The 17,035-nt window shown below is 53.9% G+C and overlaps 1 protein-coding gene across 1 annotated transcript in view; it reads left to right on the top strand.

The window, feature by feature from the left end:
* Positions 1-8,792: 8,792 nt before the first annotated feature.
* Positions 8,793-17,035, top strand: part of PFKFB3 (6-phosphofructo-2-kinase/fructose-2,6-biphosphatase 3) — an 81,269-nt gene continuing 73,026 nt past the window's right edge. The window contains exon 1 of the mRNA XM_019543754.1: positions 8,793-8,867. Coding sequence (XP_019399299.1) covers positions 8,852-8,867 — 16 coding nt within the window. The 5' untranslated portion in view covers positions 8,793-8,851. The remainder of the gene's footprint in view (positions 8,868-17,035) is intronic.

Here is a 17,035-nt window from a genome sequence, read left to right as displayed (position 1 = left end):
GGCTCCTTAATTCCCAGGACTGGTCAACGGCTCATAAATGGGATGGAGAGTACAAAACTGTAACACGGTGTGTCGTTGTCAATTGTCAGGTTTTCGAGGCCTTTGTCTTCGCTGGGGTACGCCCAGGCGGGGAGGCTGAGAACCGGTCTGCAGGGTGATCAGGCCTACAGAGTTTTCCAGTTGTCGTCTCTGCCGCTTCCTGCTTCTTTGCCTCTTTTATAGATGTTGGTTGGACTGCCTCTGTGACACTAACTACGATATAAGCTAAGCGTACAGAGATAGGATAATTTCTTTTACATAATAGTTACTAGGCAGATTCTCTACATAAGTTTCGTTTCTGCAAAACTGACACTTTTTAGATGAGAAGTAAATTTTACAGAGTACAGGTGTGTGGCCTACTGCCAGCAGAGAACAGTACCAGGCACTTGTTTAGACTAACCGTGAAGACTGCAAGGCAGCAGAAAGTGGTACCAGGCGCTTGCTTTGGCTAACGGTGGAGGCCTCAACGTTACATAAATGTGAGAGTGCCGCGCGGCAGTTATACAGAAAAGAGAAAAGAAAATAATATAAAAAGAAAAAGAAAATAATATAAAACAGTTACACAAGGGAGCAGCATGAAGGGAGGTTTTGACCCCTGGATATCCAGGGGTCAAAAAACACCATGGGGAAAAAAAAGCAAGCGTGGCACATGCGGCAGCAGCGTGCGCCTCCCAAAGCTGGAGCCTGGAGCGACACTTCGCTGCCGGCCAGGCTCCAGGAGGCAGGATTGCCACTGCCGCAGCCCTGGGAAGCCCCCAGGCCCCTGGGTAAGACTGCTGGGGCCAACCCAGTGCGGGCCCAGCCTCCCCTACCCGACCTGGGGTAACTTGCTCTGCACCCAAGCGTGCGTAGTACAGGCGTTCCCCGGGAACAACGTGCGCCGCCGTCAGTTCTTCCTGGGAAACCGAACATCCGCACATGTCTGGACGTGGCCATGATGTCCAAACTGCTGCAAGAATAGCAGAGCCTTCATCCAGGCCAGCACCTTTGACCCGTCGGTGACAAAAGTACCAGGGTGCTGGCTCTCTGAACCCGCTCAAATCAAGAGACGGGCTCATGATTTCTGATGACAAGCTAACTGCGAGTCAGACACAAGGCTCTGCTTGGAAATCTGCTGACGTAAGCAGCTGCAGGAACAGAAGAGAAATCATTAAATGACACAGATCGCTGGATGAGGGTATATTGCTTCAGTGCTGACGGGAGGAGTGCTGACCTGGGCTTGAAGCTGCTGTTGTCTTAAAATCACCCAGGAGAATTATGATAGCTCTCCTTTCCTCTCAAATATCTAGAATCGACCACATCAGAAACAGGATATTGGACTGCCTGGACCATGGAGTACCCGGCTTGGTGTTTTTCCATCCATCCATCTAATTTAATGTCTCGTCTCAAGGCGTAGATAAAGCACATAGTCTGCAAAACAATAATGCTAGCGCTTAGCAAAAACAAGACATCTGGGTTAGGCTGAAATACTGTGGTTGTACTAACTTAGCTTGTCGCATAACCAACGTGCTATGGATGACAGTGAAGCATGGGTTGTTTCCGTCTCCCAGCTTCCATCACTTTTCACTTTTCAAAGCTGCCTTCCCACAGCCCACAAATAACTTACATTGCATTATCAATTTGCTAACTGGACTTGTAGATCAGACCAATACTGATCTCCTGCCTGGGTAGCCCCTAACATATGACCTGACTATACACCTTAGGAAGAGCTAGCAAACCATTTATACTTCGCTTATAGAAGGGGGAAAGGAAATGCTGGACTGTCTGTCCTAGAAAACCTTCATACTCTGCCTTCTGTCCTAGCAGGCCCAACATTTCAGTCCACATACTCTGCTTATTAGGATATGCTTAATCTCATTGTGGTTGTTCAATGCTCCGACCCAAGATGGCCAACAAATGAGTCTTAGAAAGGAGGCATCTTGTCTGACGGCACATTAGCTGTGGTAAGAACAAAATGTGGTTTTAATTAATAGAGTCGGTAATAAGGCTGCCTGACATGGGGAAGACCCAGTAGTCCTCTCTTAAACTTCCCTTACTAACCGTCTGTGCCGCTGAGTTTGATAAAATCCAGACCCAGTAGCTCTTGAAGTTAATGCGAGCATCGCACTAGATCAGACGGCTGCACCAGCCGCTTTGAGAGCGGTAGGCTGGTGAGTGTTATGCAGTTTGGCCAGTCTGCACCTTTTAACAATTAAATCATGTTCTGCAAAATGTAGTCGAAAGTCTGGCACTGTCATTATCTTCGAGCTGCTAATTATTGGAAGGATTTTTTTCTTCTTTAGCATCCTGTTGGAAGTTAAATAGACCACGAAATCTCTGAAGACCAGATCCTGAAGTGCTTTTTCCAGCAGAATTTCCCTGAGAGTTTTCCCTGATTAAAAACTTCAGGATTGATCCCCAGGATTAGCTGATTTGCAGCTAGCTGCTGTCATCCTCCTGCATACTGAGTTCAGCAGCTGCTGCCTGCATATCTCAGGGGCAATCTCCTGATCTCAGCCAAACTGGGTGCTGAAATAATGGGACATCCTCTGATCACTGTAACAGCCATTCTTCAACGGGACAAAACCACAGGCATCTGCATTCATTTTATCTTAGAAGCAGTAGCTGGTTGGCAGGTTGCAAGCAGCTCTTTGAAAAGCCCAGCCACAACCATCACCATCTCCTGAAAAGGGGTTTTTAACTCGAGAGATTTTGTTTCTTTTGCTTCTTAACAGGTAAGAGCAAAAAATCCTTTGAGCTTTTTCTTGTTCAAACTGTGTCCAGATAGTTTCACCCTCCTGGGGTGTCTTGTTTCACCCTGAATGCCAGCTAGAAGTCAGTCCCGCTGCTCCACTGAAACAATTTCATCGTGTTTTTCAAATGCTCGTGCAAACAGGTAGGCAAGGGTCTTTGGGTAGATGCGATATCTTTTATTGGACCACCTGAGTAGCTGGAGATCTCGGGGCAAGAGCAGAGTCTCTAATGTCTGAAGAAGGGTGCCTGGGCCTGAAAGCTTGCAAAGAGCCTTTTTTCCCTAAGGTTAGGAAAGAAGTTTAAAGTGTGACGGTATGTCACCTATTTACACTTTCACTGACCTCCTAACAGGTGTGTCGGTTTGAACAGTGTGGCTGAGAGCTAGGAAGAGCAGTGAGTAAGGACTTCCAAATCCAAAGCTATTTATTGTTCAGCCCTGCCAAACTCATGCATTATCCATTTAAGTTTTATAGCAACCAGTCTTCTGCCAGCGATCGAAAGCGTAATAAGCAGCTTACAAAAATAAGATACCTTTTCTATAAGGCAGCAAAGTGATTCAAAGGCAATAACACCCTGTGCCCCAGCTCATCAGCTCGCTTGCTGGCCAAGTGCCTGGGGAAATACAGATTTTGTAGGCTGTAGCTCATTTCTACCCCAGGCGCATCAGAGCCCAGATTTGTTAAGTTTCCAGGCAAAGATGAAGCGCCTGTAAGGAATCGTCTGCTACTTCCTCTCCCCGTTTGAGATATTTTACTGAACGCAACTGCAGCAGAACTGGGGTGAAGGGGGCCTTTTGGTAGTCAGCTCTCACACTTCTTGTAGGTTAAAAAAAACCCCAAACCCTTATGTAATGTCCTTTTTTGAGGCTTTTTGATGTGGCCATGTGCATGAGCCAGGGTTACTGGGAAAAACCTGACTGTTACCAACCAGCAAACTGCAGCGATGTCTCCTCCTGTCCCCTGGAGAGGGCACAAGGCTCTTCAGACGTCCCATTTTTGTGGGGTTTTTGAGCCTGAATCTAAGTGTTGCTCCCTCCTGTGGGGGTTGCAAAGCCCTCGAGTGTACAACTGTCCACACCCCACGTGGGACATGCTTTGTCCACGTTACAGGGAGATATTTAGGGGCTCTGCAGCCACGCTGAAAGCTGCAGGAAGCTTGGAGGCAATGCAGAGTGCCACCTTCACGTTATCTGCGCTCAGCACGCGCCGGAGCGAGCATGAGAACAAACCAGACCGCATTGGCAAGCTAAGTGCTGCGGGCAGGCTGCCAACGAGCACCAGCCCACACGTGTGATAACACGGCGACATGCTGAGTTCCAGCAAAGATGCAAGTCCCAGGGTGCTTTGTGCTACAAAAACACCCGGAAAGAAAAGGTTTGCCTCTCTCAGGCCTTAGCGGCTGGTGCAGCTTTCGTAGGAACTCCTCCTGCTGCGACTTAGGTCACCAGATTTCCCGTGAAGTCAGCGATCTGCAAAGCAACCGGAGGCCACGTGGGGTTAACCCGTGGGAGACAGCCGGGGGAAGCTGATCCTAAACACAAAGTGCAGGTCGGCCGTCAGGTTCTCCTCTGCGACCTGGAGGGTTTGTTGAACCAGCCAGCCTGCGTGGGACAAATTAAATGAATACACTTGTCTCAGTCCCGGTGGACCAGAGATCCTCAGTGCCCCTGTAAAAAGTCCCTTACCAGGACCAACGCGATCCTTTTTGCTCCTCGTCTCGTCCAGTGGTGCTGGCCCTCCTGGCCTTGCGGCCTGGGTGACTGGTGCAGGGTAGGTCCGCTGGCGAGGCCGGTCTGTGGGCTGAACCCAGCATGGGACTGGCATACGGGTGTGATCCTGCATGCCAGCCTGACCCCACGTGCTGCATATGGCCATCGAGTGACTTTGCACCCTGGATCCGGACTCACGCACTGGCCCAATTCTGCACGCCGGATCCAGCTGCAGGGAGACCCCATTCGGTGCAAAGGGCCCCTCCGGAGGCCTGGAAATTCGGCGGTGGGGGAATCCCTGGAAGGGTTGGTTGCTGTCCTGCGGCAGTTAATGCTGTCACCACTCCCCCATGACCAAATGTCTACTCCTGTGGGCCGGATGGCACAGTCCTATGATACAGATTCAGCCTGCTGACCTAGTCCAGTGTGGTTTAAATTCCAGCGACCCTCCATTAGCTTGGAGACAATCATGTGGGAACAAGGTCCAGCAAAGGACTTAGACACCACAAGGTGTCTGACTTCAAGCAAAATCCCCAGTCCTGAGCTAGGCGCTAGGGGCCAGACTCTGTTGCAATTAATAGCTGCATAAGTGGTCATAGGTACCTGAGTGCAATGCTACTCCACCCTGCTCCAGTCCATGCAAAGCGATGCTTTTTTGTGACTCACTCTCTTGGGCAAGATGATGGTGGGATACAAGGGTAGATGCATTCATGGAATAGGACCTTGCCCTTCAGCTCCCTGCGCAGGGTTAGGGGTAACCATCTGCTAACAGCACAGGGAGCTGCCTCGAGCTGGCAGCGATGCAGCAGAGAGGGGCATATCTTCCCTTCCCTTCCCCAGTGCTGGGGTGCCGCCCCACTCTGGGCTGCGGGAAGATGCCTCTAAGGTTAGGAGCAGCAGAGCAGGGTTTTGGGGATCCCAATTTGGATTCAGGACTTCCTCTGTCCTGCTCGGCAGGTCTGCGTCCTTCACTGCATCCATCCCTTGGTGTCCATGCCCTTACGTAGTTGTTTTCATTTTGCTCAAAGGAGGGAATTAACTGTTCGGTCAATGGATTGAACCCTGCCCCGAGATGTATTTTAACCAAGTCCTCCAAGGAAGTCCAGTCAAAGCTTTCGTGTAAGTGCAGTTATAAGGTGAAAAAAAGAAAAGGAATCAAATAGTAACGTCCATCTGACGTCAGCAGGCGTGGTATGTACAGTGTGACTGCCGCGCGTGTCAACTCTGGCGTCTGTATTCGCATGTGGTGGGACTATGCCAGGTGAGAAATGCCTGAGCTTCACACCTCTTGGTAAATGCGGCCCTCAGCGTTTCCTTTGCCGTTCTCCCCAAGGGCTGTGTTCAGACCTGCTCAGTGCCACTGAGTAGCGTCATGCTTCATGAAGAGACCCACCAGAAGCAAGTGGAGCAACTTGTGGAGTAAGATGCTACCCAGAATGAGCCCCAGAGTGCACAGCGGTGACTGAAAAGGTCAAACAGCAGGGGTGAGAGCAACAGGACCGCTACCACAAATATGATGGGTAATGACAGCCCCCCACAAAGGGCGTTCAAAGGTGAGATGCAGGCTCTGTCACCTGGAGGAACCAATGCCCAAGAGTGGATTAAGCTCCTAGGTCCAGGAAAACTTAATCTGGGTCAATTGTTGAAGTTTCTGCTGCTGGATCAGGCTCAGCTTTTCCCAACTTAGTCCTAGGGTCTCCTTCACTCCAGAACGCCCCACAACATTTTTGCAGTTACTTTACTGGGGGGGTGGGATGTGATTGCTGCTTTCCCCAGTGAACTGCACTGCTTAAGACTAGGAGGAGCATTGCCTGGGCAAGTACCCTGCTTTGTATACAGCTCCATTAACTTCAGCGCCGGTCCAGCCTAGACCCCGAGGGTCCCACACTCAGGCACCTCTACCCTGGCTACTCCCCCTCCTTGTCATAGCACCGGTGTGTGATGCACATCTCCGGGTGTCCTGTGCCTTTGCAATGGATGCGATCCAGCTGTGGATCGCTTGTCCTGGCACCTGACTGCAGGCAGTCCCAGCCCACAATCATAGCTCATGTGACAATAACACACTCGAATGCAGTAGTTCTCAAGCTTTTTAGACTCAGGGCACTCCCTCACTTGGCTCAAAGCAGCCACCCAAAAATGCTAACTCCTAGCTTTTCCCACGGGCAGATCTAGGATTTTGAAAAGCGAGGTGCACATATGACACAACACACATTTTTTCTCCAGTTAAAAAAGAAACCAGAAACTGCCCTAGGGAGTAGGTTCTTAGAGCTATATAATTCAATTTAAGACTGAAGCAGAAAAAAACCAACCCAGAAAAGCTGTCTTGCAATGTGCATTAGTTTGGTGTATAATATATTTTATATATAAACACAACAAACTAGGCAAAAATGATCTAAAAATGTTGTTTCACTAGTCCTGGAGTCATTGCAGCTAAGTGTATGTCTCTTTTTCAGTGCGTTCCCCAAGGCTGGGGACTTTGGGCTGTGGCAGTGCTCCTGCTGGGACCAAAGCCAGGGGTCCCTGGCTAGAGGGTCTTGCCTTTCTGCTTAGGGTCCAGCCGATTGGGGTCAGAAAAATTTTACCCCGTGGTCAGACTGGTACTGACTGGGGGAGTTTTTGCCTTCCTCTGCAGCAGGGGCCATGGCCCTTATGGTGGGATCGCTATTGACAACATCTCATAGGTGCAGGACACGGGCTGCCATGGCTCCCCTGCTTTACCTGCGGCCGGTTTGGGCGTTAAGTCTGTGTTGGGTCAGGGTTGCAGGTAGTTTTGTGTCCAGTTCATGGTTTGTACGGGACGGTTTGGATAGGGATGATCCTGCCTCAGGCAGGGGATTGGACTCGATGACCTCTGGAGGTCCCTTCTAGCCCCACTTCTCCATGATTCAATGAAAATCAAGCCTTCTTGAGCATCTGGCCAGGGCCTCCAATGCTTCCCAGAGCTAACTGAGTTAATATTCACCTGAGTTAATATTTCCACACCTGAGTTAATGTGTGTTATCTGGAGTTTGAAACCGGTCTGGGGAATGAGGTGACCAGAAGCAGCCAACAGCTAGCACCCTTGCCTAAGTAAGTGGCTGGAGTGGTGGAGCCATTAAAGACCATTTTAAAGGAAAGAGGGCCCGTAACACAGGTGGAGTGAAGAGCCTGGAAGGAAGCAAGTAGATCCTAATGGATTCCCTAGTGCTGCCTGGCTAGAAACGCTGCAGCCACCGTTAGGCAGCTGGTTTTAAACTTGGGGGTGGAGGGGGGGCAGGAATCAAAGGGGAGTGCAGTTGCACCCCCCTGCATCTGCCCCTCAGCTCTAATGCAGCATTTCCCAACCTGTGGGTCGTGAGCCACAACAATATATGAGCAAACTTAAAAAATAGCTTTTCCTTTAAATAAAACATGGGAAACTGTGGTTTTCCCCTTGCAGGCTGGCAGAGCTCCAGCCTGCAAGGGGCTGCTTGGGCCCCCCATGCCCTGCACACCCACCCCCCGCCCCACACGCAGGAGGGCCTGGGGCCTGGGGGGCAGCAGGTTGGGAGTGAGGGGCACTGGGTTTCATGAGTTCATAGTTTGTAAGGCTGGAAGGGACCTGGGAAGATCGCCGGGTCCAGCCCCCTGCACCAAGCAGGAAAGATAAGGGTTGGTACTGGCTGCTGATGTATACAAATGGGTCCTGGTCCAAAAAAAGGCTGAGCCCCACTGCTCTAAGGCCTTGCTGGACCAGGTCTGGGGAGGCTCTGGGCTTCCACCTGTCTTCCAGGACAGCGGCATGGCAACTCTCTGGCCTGACACCGAAAAGCGCAGGTCTGAAAATACTTGGCTAAGTCAGAAGACGAGTCTTCAAATAAAAAAACAAAACGAAGCCCATCTGGTTGTACTGGGGCTGGCTTGGGCAGCTGGCTGCCTGCTCCCCGTCTCAGTGCAGTGTCTGCTTGCTTTACTCCTCGCCCCTGGGCTGGTGCCAACTGTTGGCTTTTTTTTTTTCCTGTCCCTGACAAGGTGTCACACCTGAAGCAGGGCAGGGGGTTGTATTAGGAGGTCCCCCCTTTCTAACCCTCCCCCCCGCCCCACTTCCCAGCACAGGGTCCCTCTGCCACAAAAAGCCTAGGGCAGTTTTTGTGTTGCAAAGAGAGGCAGGGGGGTTGCACGCTGCGACTGAGAGCCCCCCGGGCATCACCTGGGCACAGCTCCCAGCGCCAGGAGCCCCAGGTCCTGGCCGCAGCTCAGCTGGGTGCAGCTGCTGCGGCAGAGAAGCCACCTCCTCTTCCCTCTCCTCCTCCTCCTCCTCCTCCTCCCCCCGCACCAGATCAGTCCATTTCCTTGTCAGCGCAGCTGGGGGAGGCGGGGAGCCCTGCACCCAGCGCAGCTGCTGCAGCTATCATGCCTTTCCGCAAAGGTAAGGGGGTCCTGCCTGCACCCCTGGGGATCAGAGCCGGGCGAGCGCTCTCCTCCTGCCTGGGGTGGGCTTTGCAGCCCGGGGGCCAGGTGGGCACAGGGCTGGGGCAGACAGGGTGCTTCCCACCCCCCGTCCCCTGGAGGGTGCCCAGCCCTTCTTCTCCTTCGTTTCTGGAGCAACTCAGGGGATATGATTTGGATCTGGTGTGGCTGATTTGACCTGGAACACGATATTAATCACTATGTATAATTATTAATATTTGATATGATTAATATAATATATGAATACAAAAATCTCCCCCCTGCCTTGGCTGAGCCAAGCAGGTGCCTCGAGGTCCTTGTGCCTGGCGCTGGCTTCTCCGAGAGGCATCGGGGCAATGCAGGAGCTTTGCCCAAACTAAGGCAAGGGGGAGCTGCACCCCCAGGTGCATGCTTGGGCGTTGCTGTCACCAGGGTTTTGTCTTTTGGGGGTGGGGACCAGGCACATGGAAGCACTGTGAATATACAGGGGTCTGCCTTGGGTGATGCTGAGGACTTGTGTTCGTGTGTGTTCATTGCCCTCTGCAGGAATAGCTCTGCCCAACAGCGCAGGCCCCATGACACCCAGCAGCGATCTGGGAAGCAGGGGGCTGAGCGCCGGGGGCCGGAGGAGCTGCGTTCCCTTCTGCAGGTGGCATTGTCACATAGCTGCAGCCAAGGATGCTGGGGGGGGGGGTCACTGAGTTGTGCAGGGTCTCTTGGGCCATAGGATTGTAGGAAAGTTGGGCTGGAAGGGACCTTGCGAGGACATCCAATCCAGCCCCCTGCTCAAGGCAGGATCATCCCTGCCTAAATCATCCCAGCCAAGTGCCTGTCCAACCTGCTCTTGAAAACTTCCAAGGATGGCGCTTCCTCGACTTCTCTAGGCAGCCTGCTGCAATGCTTGTCCACCCTACTAGTTGGGAAATTGCTCCTCATCGCCGACCTAAACTTCCCCTGCTGCACCTTGAGGCCACTGCTTCTAGTCATAGGATCATAGAAAATTAGGACCTGAAGGGACCACAGGAGGTCATCTAGTCCAGCGGTTCTCAACCTTTTTTGTACCAGGACCCACTGTAAACATCAATGGCCCCAACCCAGTGCCCTTCACTCCCGACCTGCTGCCCCCTGCCCCCAGTGTGTGGGGTGGGGGGGTGGGGGGTATGGGGGGACCCCACGCAGGCTGCAAGCCTGCCCTCCCGCAAGGGAAAACCCACCGTTACCCACGTTTCTGTCCTTTAAAAGCGGATCAACAAACTTTAAAACTGGATCCTCCTTTCAAGTTGGTTCGCAACCCTTTCATACATTCTTGCGACCCATTTTTGGGGTTGCAACCCACGGGTTGAGAACCACTGATCTAGTCCAACCCCCTGCTCAAAGCGGGGCCATCCCTGACTAGATGATCCCAGCCAAAGCTTTGTCCACCTGGGTCCTAAAAATCCCGGTCCTATCCCCTCTGGCCACAGAGAAAAGCCCATCTCCGTCTGCTCTGTAATTGAGGCGGGGGGATCTGATACCCCAGGCTAGTTCATTCAGCTTTTCTTCATATGCCATGCTTCCTAGGCCTCTAATCATTTTTGTTGCTCTGCTCTGGACTCTTTCCAAACTGCCCACATCCTTCTTCAATGGTGGGACGCAACCCTGGACACAGGCCTCCCCGGGGCTGTATCGAGGGGAAGGATCACTTCCCTTGCTTCGCAAGTGATACGTCTGCTATCACCCAGTATTCTGTTTCTTTTTTCCTCCCCTTTGCAACGAGCACGCCGTTGACTCGGAGCTTGCGCTCGTGTGATCCGCTGGGATCGGCCGCCTGCCGCCTTCCCAGGCTCTGCCAGTGGGCGTGGGATGAAAACCCTGCAGGGCCCAAGCATGCTGTTTACAAGGCTGAGCGTGGCACCGAGCCGTCTTGGGAGGCACTCGGCGGCGAGTGGGAAGCTTGCTGCTCCCGTGAAGCCGTGTGTGCCGTGCCAGCTCCCTCCCCTCTCTTCCTGTTGGGCCTGTGCTTGCTGCGAGAGCAGTGCGATTTAAACAGGGCCTGTCCCTGCTCTGTCTGCACCCCGGCTCGCGAGTGCTTCATCTGTTTGCAAGTCGTCTCTAGGCAAAAGGGAAATCTGGACCTTTATTTAAACCGGTGTAAATCAGGAACAGGTCCTTGGGACTGAGCAGCGTGAGACCGGCAGGAGGGGAGAGCAGGGCAGGTTGTCATTAGGAACGTAGGGTTAGCAAATGCATGTGGGGGACAAATGCATGTTGAAAGGCTTGGACTGTCATGGGAAGGGTGTGAGGGCTTGTCTAGTCCAAGAGAAAAAAGGCCTGGTCTGGTAGCCCTGCTGGGGGCCAGTAGGGTGAGGCTGAGCTTTGGGTCCTGAGCAGATCTTCGAGTCCGACCCCCTGCCATGGCAGGAAAGAGTACTGGGGTCAAGCGACCCCAGCAAGGTGTACATCCAGCCTCCTCTTAAAGACCCCCAGGGTAGGAGCCAGCACCACTTCTCTTGGAAGCTGGGTCTTCAAGAAGAGACTGGGCAAGCACCTGGCTGGGGTCGTCTGACCAGGCCAGGGGCCGGACTCGATGATCTGCTGAGGTCCCTTCTGACCGATGGAGGAACTAAGGAGGGAATCTGCAACCAAATGCTGCGTGTAAGCTGGAGTGCTATAGTGCTGAGAAGGAGACAGCGGGGATGGGGCAGGCTCTCCCCGTTTCGGATATGTCCGGCGAGGCTGCTCAGCGCACCCTAAAAAGGATGGTGTGGAACGAAGTCCCCGGTGTACAGGGATAGGCTGGGTGCTCTGATGTTTCTCTGCCATCTCGGCAGATCCGTGACGAACGGTATTGTTCTTGCGATTCGTTTGTGATTCATACTGTGTTCTTCTGTAGGGCCCGGGGGACCCAGTCATGGGCTAGGACGTCCTGGTGCTGCATATGCACTGAACAAAATGACAGTCCCTGTCCCTAAACAGAGTCAGTTTATGGGACAAGAGATGCCAGGTGGATGCAGAGAGACAGCAAAGGGGTAAATGGAGAAGAGGAGGACTCAGGAGGACCGAGCGCTCGGGCGGCTTGTCTATTGTTCGCTTAGCTGGAGGCATAGGAGGAAAGAAGTATCTGCTCCAGAGACTTAGCAGGCAGGCGGGGAAGGGCATCACACTGTTGTCTCTGTCTTCTCCAGACGTGGGCTCTGTTTGGAGGCCATCTGAGTGTGAAAGGCCAGCAGGGTCCAGGCCTTTGCTGGTCTGAAATCTTTCCTCCCCAGCAGCGGATATAGCGTCAGACCAGCATCCCCCGGGGACGTGACGGCAGGTGCACTGCACTTGGTGTCTTGTGGTAGGAGTGAGATGGCGCAGAGCCTGCAACATCGGTGACATGCGTGGTGTCAAGCACTGAGACCGAGTGCCTGTGGGGAGTGCAAAGAGATGGCACAAGCCAAGCCTGGGGAAGGGCGACGGGGGGGAACGCAGGGCAAGGAGGACTGGCTCTGCAGCGCTGCCCTGAGGGACGCTCTGGGGGCTGCAGACCTGCTTGGAGACGTGCTAGTGCCGACTGTGACTTCAGTACCGACGGTGCCGCCCTCTGAGGTTCAGCGGCGCGTACTGTGGTTAGCACCCTTTTCAGAGGCCTGTTTATCTTTAGGTGCAGGATGTGATTGTTTAAAACAGAGTCGGACCCGCTCTGAACCAATGGGGGGAAGAGACTGAAATCAGAGACTAGGGACCGGGTGCAACATGCTCAGTCCCCAGCTGGTTGTGTGCCGGCCACGTGACTGCTGCTGGCAGTGTCTTGTTAGAGCAGGGGCAGGCAAAATATGGCCCATGGGCCGGATGTGGCCCACCAAGCACTTTCATCCAGCCCATGGGACCCCCCAACAGATTGGACCCCACCCAGACCATTCCTGGGTAGGAGTGAGGCACCCATTTGTGTACCACCCGCTTCAAACAAACCCTATTGCCCCTCACTCCTACCCTCATGGGAGGAAGGGCACAGCCCAGCTGGCACGCAGCTTCCAGGCGGGGCTGCCGCAGCCCCTAGGGACCTGCTCCGCTTCCCCGTCTCCGAGCAGCAGGGGCTGGCCTGCAGCTGGGTGGGAGCGTGGACCGCAGGGCTGGGAGTGGTGGCAGCACAGAGCCCATGCCAGGGGGGCGGTGGCAGCGCGGAGCTCGGGTAGGCGGCACGTGGGTGTGAGGGAGGGTGGTGGGTATAGGGACCCACTCCCACCCCCACTCCCACTCCGCCCATGGTGTGCAGCCCCGGTAGGCGGTGGCGGGGTATTCAGGGCACAGGTGCCCGGTGGGGCATGGCTCCAGCCAGCACTGCACATTGCAGCGAGGGGCGCAGGCTCCGCTGGGTCGTCTGTAACCACCCGCAGTATCCGGATTCGCACAGCACAGGACAGAAGCCCCAGGCACCGGAGCCGGCTGCCTTCCCTGCCCCCCAGGGGAAGGTGCCAGGGGTTTCCCTCCCCTGTAGCACACCCCGATGGGGAAGGCAGCCGGCTCTAGCATGTGGGGCTTCCCTCCAGGGCAGCAGCAATACAGACTGCCCGGTGGAGGTTGTGCCCCTTGCTGTGATGTGCAGTGCTGGCTGGAGCTGCGCCCCACTGGGCAGCTTTGCCCTGGGCACCTCGCCTGCTGCTGCACCATGGGAGAGCCTGAGTGGTGGGTCCCCACACCCTCCTGCACACCCACACCCTGCCCCCACAACCCCTCACATATACACAAGCCCCCAACATAGCCTATGCTACCACATACAGCCACACCACCTCACAACGCCAGGGTGGTGATCCTCCCCCTTTATGCGGCACTGGTCAGGCCGCAGCGGGAGTACTGCGTCCAGGTCTGGGCGCCGCACTTCAGGAGGCATGTGGACAACATGGAGAGGGTGCAGAGGAGGCCACTCGCATGATCAGGGGACGACAGGGCAGGCCATACAATGAAAGACTGCGGGACCTGAACCAGCCTTCACTGGGGTTCATGGGCTAAACACAAGGGCTTAAACTATGGCCCCTTGGCTCCCACCTGGATGTCACTCCCCCCATTGCATGGGGTGGGTTACCTCTGGCTTTCCCTTTCTGCCCCTGCCCCAGGGGTCAGAGAGGGTTGATACATCCGGCAGTGCAAGGGACACCTGCATCCCGGGGTGCCTGAGTGCCGTGGGGGAGCTGGCAGCTGGGAAGTTAAGGGTGAGTTGGGTGCTTGGGCAGCAAAGAGGCACGGCTGAGAAGCACAGGGAGCTGTGGTGGGGTGTGCAGTGCAGTGTGGGGGGTACCCTGGGTGCTAAGTGCCAGGGAGGTGCTATGCATCTCCTGTGGCCTATGTCCCCTCCTGATGCTAGCATGGCCTTAGGGACACATAGCCCCCATGGTCTAGGTCAGGGCTGTCTAACTTCTAAGCTTGTAGGGCCTGGCATTCGGGTTGGGCATGCCCTTCACACTGGACTTGGGCAGTGCTGACTGTTCCTGAAAGCACACAGAGCACGGGCAAAACACCCCTCCGGTCATTAATTTGCACCCCTTACTCGATCGACAGAGCATGCAAGCGCCACATATTCGAGCAAAAAGTAGTTCAGTAGCCCTGGAGGGCAAAACGTCACGCCCTTTCTCCAAAGCGTCCTGGGTAACAGGTCCCAGCAGTTGTCATGCAGCACCTCGTTGGCACCCTGAGCCTCTGCCTCCCTTGGCTACGTTCTCAGGTGCTGTAGTTATCATCTGTGGCAGGTGTTGCTTGATCGCCTCCAGCCTTCCTCTTGGCCATTGCTATCAGCCGGTCGGTGTCCACAAGGAGCTCTCCATTGCTACCCTGCAGCTCCCTGGGTAGTCATGGCTTCTTCTGCACAATCTAATGTTTAATGAAAGGCTTCATCTGCCATGGCAGCAGGGCTTATAGGGGAGGAGGAGGAGGAGAATAATTCCAGCAATGTCTGTGCCAGTGAATCTCCTTTTTCTTGAATGAGAGAAAGCAGGCAAGAGAGCTCTTGACAAGGTGGGTGTCATGAACGTTGAGGTGCCTGATGAAGTGAGCTTCAGCCCCCATGAATGCTTGAGCTACACACATATATATATATCTATTATCACACATATATACACACACATATATATATATCTATACACACATATATACACACACAATTATATATATCTATAATAGATATTATATAATATATATGTGTATTATATATATATATAGAGAGAGAGAGAGAGAGGGAGTGCTCCTTGCATGGCCTACCCCCCACCCCTACTGCATGGCCCCTCTGCAAGGAGGTAAGTGCTGTTGTGTATACATCAGTTTCTGAAATGGGTTGCCACTCCCTTTGTAAAAAGTGTGGCTTTGAGTCCACTGAGGGGTGCTGTGAGTTTAAAACACTGAAAACCGCTGTTATACATCAGATCTGTGTCAGCAAGGAGTGTGGGGGAAACAAATCACATCCCCTAGGTCAGGGGTGCCCAGTCTGTTCACGCCATGGATGGGCAGTGCCAGGTCCATCTGCAGACGGGATCTGGCCACTGGGCCCAATCCAGTGCATGTGGCAGGCAGGGCTCAGGCCATTTGGCTGCATGGCAAGGCTGGTTTGATCCCAGTCTGGCCCTGGGAGCTGGGTAGGGGGTCAGCCCGGGCCCAATCCAGCTGCACAGGGTGCAGTACTTTGGCAGTATTCATTTTCACTACTCCCCCGCCACCAAATTTCCCAACCTGTGGGGAGCCCTGTGGGCCACATGCCATCGCTCCATGGGCTGGATTTGGTGTACGGCCGGGGGTGGAGCACCCCTTCTCTAGCCGAGGTGCTGAGCTCACGAAATACCCAATCGTCGTGGCTGAGCTGAGAGAGGAGCTCATTGATCCACTTAGCCAGGAGGTCCCAACAGAGAGGTGGCAGGGACTACGGCGAGACTGGGATCAGGCGGGGGCAAAAGGAACAAGGCAGGAGCAGGGCAGAGGTCCAAGGAGCACAGGTAATGTTTCTGGGACAAGCCGCACAGGAAGCAGGAGGGCTTTTATAGCCCTCCTATCATGGTCCCTGAAGGTTACCCGCTTCCTCATTAGCATCCTTATGGGAGGGACCAGGCTGGGCTGGGGCTGAGGCGTGACCGGTTACATGGTGGTGCGGAGGACTCAGCATCTGCCTGCTGGCTCAGGCACCCTGGGTTTGAATCTCTGTGGTCCTAAGGTCTGCGACCTCTGGTTTGCTCCTGCTGTTCCTAGCTTGGCCCAATTCACTTCCCCAACCGTTTGGAGAAACCTCTGGGGCTGTGGCAGCAAGACACCCCCTGTTAGCAGATGCTGTGTCTTAACTAAGGAGCCCTGCCAGCTCGGCTACATGGGCGCACCTCCGTAATGTAGATGTGCCCTGAATGAGACTCTGAGGTGGTCCCAGGGTCCCTTCTGCTAAGCTGGAGAAGCAATTTTTTAGCCTCTCTCCTGAAGGTTTGCATGACAGAGGAGGTGGGAGAAGAGATGGGGCAAAGTGACCCCTTTAGCTGCAATGCAAGCACCTTGGAGTCTGTCTGCTTGGGACAGTCAGCCAGAAGGTAGGATGGTGTGTGTCACCTTAGAGACTAACTGGTTCAGAGAGCAGCATTGCAGCTCGGGGAAGTCTGAGAGTCAGCGCAGTGTACTACACCACATGGCCACTGCATGTCCCCACAGATCAACACGAGGAGCTCAGGACGGTTTTACTTTCTGTGCCATGCATTTAAAGGAAACTTGCAGCCTGGAAGCAGGAAGGAGGGGAAAGGCACGGTGGGGAAAACCGATCTAGATTTGAGCCTCTGCGTAATTATTCATTCCTTTATTCATATGTGCTGCAATTTGAGTGTTGTCCCTGAGCCTTGCTTGGGGTGGATAAAGGACTAGCTTTTGTGCGGGGGTGAACGTGGAGCAGGCTCTCACTGAGAAACCCTACATCGCTCCATTCGAGGAGCAAGCAGGTTAATACTGGCTGCCGAGTTGGTGCTGTTATAACATCTCCTGCGGGTAGCTGCCTTGGTACAGCTGCTCCTCTGCCCATCCTGGGCACCCACCTAACTTACACGGCTGTGCAAAGCAGTCTAACTTACAGCGGCATAAATGCGTTACGTGTCTGCACCCGCTGCCTCCAGCTGCGTTATCTGGTAGCAGATGCACAGCACACAACATCAGGCACGTTACTGAGCTGATGCGTAT

This window comes from Crocodylus porosus, unplaced genomic scaffold (genome assembly GCF_001723895.1).
Source record: "Crocodylus porosus isolate Cpor-Errol unplaced genomic scaffold, CroPor_comp1, whole genome shotgun sequence".
In the NCBI taxonomy this organism is placed as follows: Eukaryota; Metazoa; Chordata; order Crocodylia; family Crocodylidae; genus Crocodylus; species Crocodylus porosus.
Note: the sequence above shows the minus strand (reverse complement) of the source record. Positions and strands in the feature narration are given on the sequence as shown.